Genomic DNA, 10,182 nt, shown 5'->3' on the forward strand with positions numbered 1-10,182 from the left:
ATGTACAAACAAGACAACAACAAATACCCTAGAAAGACAGCCCCGCGGGAGCTCGAGAGGCAGCTCGACCTGGCCTGAATCACCGGTTGTTCCGCCAGACGATCGATAGAGTTAGGATAGGAGGGGTCCCGTACCATGCGGAATCGACCCTATCCAGTGCTCAAGTGCTCAAGTAGGCAAAGAGAGACAGACACGAGATCGAAGCTCTCGAAGCTGCTTGGGATTGCCCCCTCCCCCAGGCTGTACCGGCCGCAGACGCCGCGACCCGCCAGGTCGTCCTCGCCAGACGACCTCGATTGGAAATGGGGGTAACTCTCTCTCTCTCTCCCAAATTCAAACAACACAAAATCAAATTCACACCTCGCGGGACTACTTGTGTTTTCGTAAACGTAGTTGTTGCCCCCCGCTACGTCGCACGACTGCGACTGGGGAGAGGGGGGCTAATATGTACTAAATTTGCGCTAAATTTGCGCTAAAGTCGCGCTATATACGCACTCGAACACTAAAATCGCTAGCCGCTCTCTCTGCAAGAAACCCGAGATCGAAGCCATTCGAATTCTGGGATTGCCGCCTCGAGCCGCCAGCCCACCCCCGGCAGCAAGCCAGCCATGTTTTCCCTCTCTTTCTTCCAGGGGCACCTCCTCCCCTCCTCATGCTCTGCCCGCCATGCTCCACCCGTCATGGCCCCGGCCCATCGCGCCACCTGGGCAACTCAGGGCGTCCCCGAGTTTGGACTCGGTCGAGTGCCGAGGATCGCTTCCACTCGGGGAAGCACGGCAGTTCGCACGCCTTCCGCGGGAGGGACGAGGGACGCGGCGCCGGCGGCCCCCGCGCGCGTGGCGGACGACGCTGCGCGCGCGGCCTGGCTTGCAGCGGTCGACATGGACAAGCTTGGGTGGAAGGGAGCGGCCGCGCCCGCGCCGCCAGTGGCTGCCCCCGCCGAGGTTGCGGCGCCTTCCGCGCCGGCGAGCAGCGCCGGCGGGGCGGCTGCCAAGGCCGCCTGGCTGGCCTCCCTCGACACGGAGCCGTCGTGGAAGGGCGACGGCCTCGCGGCGCCGCAGCCGGCGCCAGCGGCACCCGCGACGGCGGCGGCGGCGACGAGCGAGGCGGCGGCCAAAACTGCGTGGCTGGCGTCGCTCGACCGCGAGCCATCGTGGATGGGAGCGGCCGCGGCCGCACCGGCGCAGGTGGGCTCCGCGGTGCCCCCACCCGCGCACGAGCCGTCCGACGAGGAGAAGGCCAAGGCTGCCTGGCTGGCTTCCCTCGACAAGGAGCCGTCGTGGAAGGGAGGCAGCTCGGTGGTCGGCGTGCCTGCGTCGGCCGCCGCCGGCGTTGCCGCGCCGGCGAGCACCAGTGAGGCGGCTGCCAAGGCCTCCCCCCTCCCCCCTCGAACGCCTCGACAGCCCACCCTCTTTCACCCCGCCTCTGGCCAAGCGTAGGCCAAGTGGCTCGCTAGCCTGGACTCTCAGCCGTCTTGGAAGGGCCGCGGGTCGGGCGCGCCGACGGCTCCAGTGGTGGTGCACGCAGCGGCGGCGGTTGGGCCCACCGCCGCGGCGCCTCCCCCGGCGGCGGCGAGCACCGGCGAGGCGGCTGCCAAGGCCGCCTGGCTCGCCTCCCTCGACAAAGAGCCGTCGTGGAAGGGAGTCGCCGTGCCGACGACGGCTCCGGTGGCGGGTGCTGCGGCCGCGACGGTCCGCCCCCCCCCCCCCCGTCCTGAATCCCACTCCCCCCCTCCTTCCCTCTCCCCGCCTCCGGCGCTCCGCTCCCCGCCGTCCAACGCCGCCGCCCCCACGCCCCTGATTAGGGCCGCGTCGTCCCGACAGCCGAGCTTGGCTCCGTGGCTGAGCGCGAGGTGGCAGCGAAAGCAAAGTGGCTCGCGATGGTGGAGCAGGGAAAGTAGCGCGCTGGCGCCGCGCGCCGCGCTCGGCGCCATGCTTGAGCTTGTGTACAGTAGCGGCGGCGGTGCCGTGCGTGGCCATCGCTGCTTGCGTCGTGTTGTGCGTGATTTCATGTCTCGGGTGGGGGTCCGTGGGGGTGTGCGGTCTCGCCGCGGGGGGGCCGTGCGGGTGTTTTCGGTGAGCTCCATTTTTTGCGGTGCCGCGCAACCGGCGCAGGCGTTTGCGGTTTGGCTTTTTCAGACCGCCACAGAGAGAGAGGTTGCGGTTTCATGCGGTTTGACGCGGCTCACTTGGGACCAAGTCTCAAGTGCGAAGTGCCATGAAGTGGTCGCAGAGTGCTGGCCAGATTTGAGATTACTGGTATAGCCCCCAGAACAATAAAACACTCTAGTCTCTACGGCCAAAACAATCAAATGGTGGTAAGAGTTACCACGACTTCTGAGGCAAAATCTGACAAAAATCGGAGAAATCGGCAAAATACCCGGTATTTTCCAGGTATGCCCCGGGGGTTTCCCAGGTATACCCGCAAAATACCCGGTATTTTGCCAATTTGGCTGAATTTGGCCGCAAACCAACCCCAGACTCGGCTCAGATCCCGAAAAATTGATGATTCCACGGAGTTTCGTAATTTACCAGACCACTCTCTGTACTCTGACTCTGCTCATACCATACCACTCCCCAGGAGAATCAAAAAGTGGTCAATACCACTCTTTTACCAGAGTAAATGGCCATCACTGACACTTGAGACTTGAGTCACTTGTGTGCTCGACTAGAGCTGTCAAACGTTTAAGAGCTGAACAGTGTTGCTAGTGAGTAGTGTTAACACAGTAACAACAGAACAACAGTGGGATCCGCCAACGACAATAGTTAACGTTAGGCCGGCTGGACAACAATCCCAAAGAGCTAGAGAGCGCCGCCTCGCCCTCGCCACCGCCGCCCAGCACGCCGCCGCCACCTTCCCCTCTCCGCCGCGCTCGCCGCCGCCGCCCTCCGGCTCGACGTCGCCACCGCCGCCCACGCCGCCGCCACCTTCCCCTCCGCCGCGCTCGCCGCCGCTGGTAGGACGCGAGGCGACCGGCGAGCGAGCTCACTCACTTTGGCGACCGCATGCCGGTCGAGCCCTGCGCCTATGAGCAGGAAGCGCTCCCCCCTACCCGGCTAATAGGAGAAAAACACGCCCTCCCTACTCATTTGTTTGCCCCCGCCCCGGAATACAGCGGGGGGGGAAGTGGGTCGCTGGGGTGTTTTTCTTTTTTGCCAGTTTTCTTTTTCCCGCGCCACGGTGATGGTCTTGGTCACGTCGTAGGGCTGCGGCGGCACGGTGATCTTGAAGCGCAGCATGTCCATGTCGATGATGCGAGGCTTGTGGACGTGCGTGGGCGGGTGTTGGAGGAGTGGATCAGGCCGTACGCGCTGCCGTTCATGTACTTCTCGATGAACCGCCGGTCGAGCGGCGTGAGGCGGTCGGGTACGATGCCGACGGAGTTGAGGAGCGCGTAGAGGTCGACCGAGTCGGACGCCGTCACGTAGTAGTGTCCCTGGTGTGGGGTGACCTGAATCTGCTCGTCATCCACATTGTCGTATCCGGCGTGGATGAGGCAGCACTCGAGGACCGAGTTGATGACGTCGACGGGGACGTTGGCCTTAATCTTGAGTGCCTTATCCATGCCCTCGAAGAGGTCCTGAGGGGGCGCCAAAATTTTGTGGGTTATATCATGTGCAGCAGGGCTGGTGTGCATTGCATGTGGTCTAGTGTGGGCGGGCTATTGTTTTCGTGCGCGCGGTCCTGAGTTCGAATCTCGGGTCTTCGCGTAGCGACGCGTAGCCGCGCAGGCGCGCGGGTGCGTGGTGCGCGTGCCGTGCAGTGCAGCAAGCGAGCGAGCGAGCGAGCGAGCGAGCGAGCTGAGCTGCGCTGCGCTGCGTCGCGAGTGCGCCGGCTGTTCTTTTTTGTGTGTGTTTGCTTGTGATGCTGATGGTGTGTAGGTGCCGGGCGCCTGATTTGGCGGTGTTCTGAGAGAGCGTTCGGTCTGTGTGTGCGCTGTCTCTCTGGGCATTTCTGCGTGCAAGGCTCGCTGTGTCTGGGCTTGGGTCCTGCGCGCGCCTGGTCCGCGCAGGGGTTGGGCGGTCCTTTGAAGGTGCCGTCGGCGGAGCGCTTAGGCGATTGGGCCCGCGGTGGCTCCTCCTCGGAGGCGGGCGCAGCGAGATGCGAGTTCATTCTGGGTTGCTGAAGGAACTGTTGTTCACAGCTTAGGGTCTCTACGTCAGTACGTCACAGTTCTCAGTTGGTTCTGCACTGGGTTGGATTTTAGGCAGAGAGCGTGGCGGTGGGATGTTCGGGCACACGCTCCCATCGCATCGCACCCCTCGTCACATATACTTTATCAGTATCACCCTCCTGCGGGGACGGTCTCTTTGAGGCATGCGCAGCGCACAAAAAAAAACACCAACCGCAGAGCTCTGTGTCATCGTGCGCCGGCCGCTTGTGCTGGCGCCTCCGGCTCCGCTTTCGCGCACCACCAGTCGCCCGCCCCGCCCCCTATCCTCTTCAGTCCCCTCCCCCGCCGCCCCGAGAGCGCGCCTTCTTCCTCCGGGCGTGCAGCTTCGCCGCCCTCTTCGCCTGCCGCCAGAGGCTCGCGTTTGCCCGCCGCCGCTGCTTCGCGCTCGCCCACTCCGCCTTGGCCGCCGCCGGCTCGAGCACGCGCACGTCGATGGGCGCGGCCGGGTCGGTGGCCGAGAGGAGCGCGTCCGTCGCCCGCTCGAGGTCCTAGAGAGAGAAGCTTCCGAGAAGGGTCCGTGGTGTGCCATCTCTGTCTCTCGGCTACATCTTGGCGAGAGCTCGAGGTCCTCGTGGTGCGCGTCGCGGCTGGCGGCGTTGCGCTCGGCCGCCGCCTGCACACTGCCCAAGCTGGGCAGGGCGGCGCACTCGGGCAGCCGCGCGTCGAGCAGCCTGGCCGCGGTGAGCCACTCCGACTGCGCGTCCGCGCGGCTCGCCGAGAGCTTGCCGTTGCTGCGGTTGGCGAGGACCCACGGCTTGGCACCGTTCCAGTGCAGCACGCACGCGCCGCACCAGCGCGCCTTGCCCGAAGCCATCCCCGCGCCCGAGCCCGCCGCCGCCGCAAGCGACGCCGCACCCAAGCCTCCCGCGCGGCGGCCCTCGGGCGGGCCGGGGTGCACGCCGTGGGCGGGCCTACCGGGAAGGGTCCGCGAAAGGTCGCGTGCCAGTGTCCTTGGGGGGCAAGGCCGCTGCTCGCCCAGTGTGCAGAGGGCCGGCTGTACAGCCCGCAGCACGTCTCCACCTCGCAATTCATGCCGGCGCCCAAGGACGCGAAGCCGTACGCGCAGCCGAGGAGCTGCATTGGCGGCTGCGACTGCCCCTGCGCCTCATCCCAGAGGGCGTCCTGCCGGTGCATGCTGAGCAGCGCCTCGAAGGCTGCCGTCGCGCCGGCCTTCCGCCACCGGTCCAAGTAGAGGAGGGAGACGCCGGCGTTGAAGGCGCTGTCTGAGTGTGGCACGCACTCTCGAGATCACCCGAGATCACCCGAGATCACCCGAGATTGCGGTGAAGGCGCTGCCGCCTGCGTGCGGCACGCACTGCCGCAGCGCCTCGCGCTGCGGAGGGCCGATGGGCCCGGCAGGCGCGCCGGAGCCGGCGGCGGCGGCTCGGCGGAGGGTGCGGCTGATGGTCTGGTTGAGGCCCCCCTTCGACCTCGCTGCGTCGCGCAGCGCCACGGCGACGACTGGCTCCTCGAGATGCCACGGGGCGGCGCCCGCTCCGGCGAAGAGGTGGGAGAGGTCGCAGCGCACGACTGTGTCGGCGTCGAGCCACAGCGTGCGCTCCACCGCCGGCAGCAGGTCCGCGAGGTAGAAGCGGACGAAGTTCTCCCGGGCACGGAGGTCGCGCGCGTAGCGGACGCCTTTGCTCTGCCGGCGGCGCGGCTGCGCCTCCACCGCGGCAGCGGTCGGGTGGTTCTCGTCCGAGGGGAGGAGCCGCGCGAGCCCGCGCCGCACCGCCGCCTGCGGACGCACACCAGCGGACGTGTGTCGTGGGCGCGTCGTGGGCGTGTCATGGTGGACGTGTCAGCGGGTCGACGTGTCGTGGACGTGTCATGGACGTGCCGTGGGCGTGTCGTGGGCGTGTCGTGGATGTGCCGTGGGAGGCGGCGGTGTGTCGCGGCGGCGGCGGGTGGTGAGGAGGGTCAGGTGATCGGCGGCCCAGCGAGGAGACAAGCGTCTCGCAAGCGTCTCGCAAGCGTCTCGCAAGCGTCTCGGAAGCGTCTCGCAAGCGTCTCGGAAGCGTCTCGGAAGTGTCTCGGAAGCGTCTCGGAAGCGTCTCGGAAGTGTCTCGGAAGTGTCGCGGCGCCGTCTCAAAGTCGACCACGCGCAGACGGAGCCTCCCGCCCGCGAGGCGCGGATGCTGGGCGAGGCTGGCGGCGAGGCAGCGGCGCAGGGCGTGCGCCGCCGGCAGGGAGGCCGTCGTCGTCACCAGGTGCACGTGCAGCCGCGTCGACGGCCGGCTCGAAGCGACGGCAGAGGCGATGCTTGCTCCGACGGCCGGGAGGAGGGCAGCGTCGGCGGCAAAGGCGAGGTGGACCACCGTCGTATCCGTCCCGCCTCCCACCGGCGCCGACGTCGCGGCGCCGGCGTCGCAGTCCCATGTTGTCTTGCACGCGACTCGGCACACATCCCACACCACCCTGCGGTTCAAAACCTGCCACGCGCGGCAGCGCGGCGGCTCGCCACCGCCGCACGGACCGGCCGAGCTCCGCAGCCACCTCGGCCCAGAAGACGGAGCTGCCGTTCACGTTCACACATCGTCGTCAAGCGAGAGATCACATGAATCGTACGGATAGATCGATGTATAAGGAAAGAGACGCCCCCCGCGCTTTTCACAAGACACACGAAAAACGGACGCACACCAAGCGCTAAGCGTGAGGACGCGATTTCGAATTCGGAGGTGCATCTGAGCAAAATTGGGCCCCCTCAGGTGTGAAAAAAATTATAAGGGTCATAGTCCCGATTCGATCCGGAAGCCACTCGACCATCGAGAGGCCGACGGCCGAAGTCGGCAAACGTAGATCAAATGGTTAGAGATAGCGTCCACTCAGTGACCGAAACCCGTAACACATTACGGTACCGAGGGAATTAGACACCACAGATACGCACAACCGACGCCCGAAGTGCCAAGAAGGACGTCATTAGTACGAAACCTCAGAAGGCCATGGGCGTCGAGAGAACATTCCCTCGAGAGGACAAAGAAAGGCGACGCACCCCCTCCTTGCGCAGTGTCCCCCGCTATGTGTCGCCAATTGGGGCACGCTATCCTGTGCAGTCAGGGCAAGCGGGGGCGGGGGGCACTCCCCCTGGTCTGATACTGGGGTGTGACTGTCTCCAGTCTCGGAGGGGGGCAAGAAGGTAAGAATATCTAATTTTCACAAGACACAGAGCTCCGAGCGCGCGGATCCGGAGCCCCGCGGTGTTGCCGCCCGCTGCTTGTGCTTCTCTCTCTCCACTCTCTCGGATGTCATGACACACGCGACCCCCAGGGTCAAAGAGGGCGAGTGGCAAGTGCGGAGTGCGCGCTTGGCCATGTCTCTTACGTGTTATTCATGGGGGTCACAAGAGACATGACCGACAACACCCTCTAGACTAGGGCTGAAAACCTCAACACAGGGCAGAGACGTAGGCTGACAGCGCTGCGGGCCCCGTGCCGGGATCGAGCCGGCCACAGGCCGTGGCTCAGAGCGCTAACGCTCCGAGCCACCGCTGCACGCACGCTAGACTGCCACGATCAGACACTCCTCTCATTCCGTGTACCCACCCACCCTCACGCACAGTTAATAGTGTTCAGCGCCCACTCAAGGACCGCGCATGCAGGGGTGGTCGGATGATCGATCTGCAAATTACATGCGCGCCTTGCTTGGTTGTGTTCGCTTCCACTCGCAGGACTGTGTCCTCAAGGGTTCTTGTCGCCCATGTTCTGCTTACTGTTGACCAGCATGTAGACGGCGACGGCACCAAACCCGAGTGTCAGAGCGAGCGTGGGGGCGCCCAGTCCGATGATGATCTTCTCCCCCAGCGATAGGCCGTCATCCTTGGGGTCGTCGCAAGTGGGCGGCTGCTGAAGAACGTCGGAGAGCCGCACGTAGACTTCGTCCCACTCCGATTCGTCATCGACGACATCGGTGTCGGATTCCTCAGTCGCATTGTCGGTTTGGAGGCGGCGTCCACCAGCCGGGGGCTTCATCTCTTGGCGAATTGCTTTCATCGTATTGTCTGGAAACGCGTGTTTTCCGATCGAGTCGGTGACGCCCGCCTCCGAATTGATGACGTACATTTTGATTTTGGTTTTATCGAACGCTTCTTTCCCAATCTTCTTCAAGCTCGTGCAGAATGCAACGTCCAGGCACTGATTCGAAGCGGTCTTGTACTGCTCGTACATGTTGTTCCCCTGTAAAAAGGGAAGGTCGTCGACACACGTCTCTCCAACGAGATTCGTGGCTTTGTAGAAAGCTTTCTCGCCAAACGATTCGATGTTGCACATCGCACGACGGGAGGCCGGAGGGTTTGGAATGCTCATGAGCTGGCGCTGTGGAAGTTTGAGCATCCCGACGTTGGACTCTTCAAAGGACGACTCGCCGAACTCCGTGAGCTGATCGCATTCGGAAAGGTCAAGGGTGAAGGGGGTGTTACTGTTCGAACCGGCATTCTTGAAGGACTCCTTGCCAAATTTTTTGATCGAGCAGACAATGTTTGTCTTCGGGGGGCCTTCGAGCAGTTCAATGCGGGGCTCGATCTTCACAGATTCCATGAGCTTGCAGTCTTCGAAGGCCTCTTCGCCGATGATCTCTACGGTTGGCGAGATCGTCAGCGTCTTCAGCTTCTTGCAATCTTTGAACGCGCTTTTGCCGACCGTCTTGACGCCTTTTGCGAGGATCAGCGTCTCCAGCTTGTCGCACTTTTTCACAGCTTCCTGCAAGCAAAATCAACATAAGTGCGCAAAAATGCGTCGGGCAGAATGAACTATTTGGGACCGCGCCTCAGGAACATCTTTGGTACACGTCAACTTGCCCTTGTTGTCGACGTCAGCGCAGGTGCACTCCGCGACCACGCCTAATGATCCAGGGGGCGAGTAAGCGTCGCCAGCCGCTTGGGAAGGGGGAGCGCTCGGCGCTTCACCAGCCAACTTGGTCGAGATCGTGAACAGCACGAGGAGGTGGTACAGCGCCATTATTGCTTGCCTGTGGAGGGCGGTCAATGAGTGAGTCAAAGCAGGACGAGCGCTAACTCGAGGACGCGTCGATGGTGCGCGTCATAAGCACGGGCGCTTGCATTGGATGTGCACAACAGCTATACGCGCATTGTGGAGGTGTACGGGGTCTGAATGCGAGGGGACGGGGACGGGGGACAAAGTCGGTAAGCCTGCGGCGGTGCGGCGGCGGCGGCGGGTGGGGGGGTCAAGTGGCGGCCCAGCTGGCTGGCAGAGGGGACCGCTCAGCGCCGAAGGGCGGCGGAGGGCGGCGGAAGCGGCGGCGGTGAGGGCTGCGGAGGCGGCGGCACGAGCGGCGGCGGGGGCGAGGGCGGCGGAGGCGAAAGCGGCTGCAGCGGTGGCGGTGGGAAGGGAGGGGGGAGGGCGGCGGCGGCGAGGGCGGCGGCAAGGCGGTGACGGCGGCGGCGGCGAGGGCGGCGGCGACGGCGGCGGCGGTGACGGCGGCGGCGGCGAGGGAGGCGGTGGCGAGGGCGGCGGCGGCGAGGGCGGCGGCGGCGAGGGTGGGGGCGGAGACGGTGGCGGCGAGGGTGGCGGAGACGGTGGCGGCGGCGAGGGCGGCGGAGAGGGTGGCGGAAACGGTGGTGGGGGCGAGGGCGGCGGCGAGGGTGGCGGAGACGGTGGCGGTGACGGTGGTGGGGGCGAGGGCGGCGGCGAGGGTGGCGGAGACGGTGGCGGCGAGGGCGGCGACGGTGGTGACAGCGGCGGCGGCACGGAGGGCGGTGGGGCCGACGGCGGCGGCGAGGGCGGCGGCGGCGAGGGTGGGGGCGGAGACGGTGGCGGCGGCGAGGGCGGCGGCGAGGGTGGCGGAGACGGTGGCGGTGGCGAGGGCGGCGGAGACGGTGGCGGTGATGGTGGCGGCGGCGAGGGTGGCGGCGATGGTGGCGGAGATGGTGGCGGCGAGGGCGGTGGCGGCAAGGGCGGCGGCGGCGAGGGCGGCGGTGGAGACGGTGGCGGCGGCGACGGCGGTGGGGGCGAGGGTGGCGGACTGGGCGGCGGAGAGGGCGGCGGCGGTGACGG

The 10,182-nt window shown here is 65.5% G+C and overlaps 2 protein-coding genes across 2 annotated transcripts; one reads left to right on the forward strand and one right to left on the reverse strand.

Moving 5' to 3' along the window:
- The first annotated feature begins 918 nt into the window (after positions 1–918).
- EMIHUDRAFT_455889 (hypothetical protein) lies at positions 919–2,154 on the forward strand. Its single transcript, XM_005785429.1, has 3 exons — positions 919–1,370; positions 1,440–1,691; positions 1,805–2,154. Exons 1-3 carry the CDS (start codon positions 1,158–1,160, stop codon positions 1,898–1,900), a joined length of 561 nt encoding a protein of 186 aa, XP_005785486.1. The 5' UTR covers positions 919–1,157; the 3' UTR covers positions 1,901–2,154.
- A 1,039-nt stretch (positions 2,155–3,193) lies between these two features.
- On the reverse strand, positions 3,194–9,126 carry EMIHUDRAFT_111968 (hypothetical protein; the record flags this gene model as incomplete). Its single annotated transcript, XM_005785430.1, has 8 exons — positions 3,194–3,580; positions 4,603–4,662; positions 4,794–5,085; positions 5,187–5,397; positions 5,447–5,912; positions 6,382–6,606; positions 7,891–8,868; positions 8,944–9,126. The coding sequence occupies 8 exons, from the start codon at positions 9,124–9,126 to the stop codon at positions 3,194–3,196; spliced, it is 2,802 nt and encodes a 933-aa protein (XP_005785487.1).
- Between the last annotated feature and the right edge of the window lie 1,056 nt (positions 9,127–10,182).

The sequence above is a fragment of the Emiliania huxleyi genome, assembly GCF_000372725.1.
Source record: "Emiliania huxleyi CCMP1516 chromosome Unknown EMIHUscaffold_160, whole genome shotgun sequence".
NCBI lineage: Eukaryota > Haptophyta > Isochrysidales > Noelaerhabdaceae > Emiliania > Emiliania huxleyi.

Coding starts and splice junctions, on each gene's coding strand:
- EMIHUDRAFT_455889 (XM_005785429.1), top strand. CDS start 1,158: ATGGGAGCGGCCGCGGCCGCACCGGCGCAGGTGGGCTCCGCGGTGCCC. Junction 1,371..1,439: donor CCAGTGAGGCGGCTGCCAAG/GCCTCCCCCCTC, acceptor GGCCAAGCGTAG/GCCAAGTGGCTCGCTAGCCT. Junction 1,692..1,804: donor CGGGTGCTGCGGCCGCGACG/GTCCGCCCCCCC, acceptor GCCCCTGATTAG/GGCCGCGTCGTCCCGACAGC.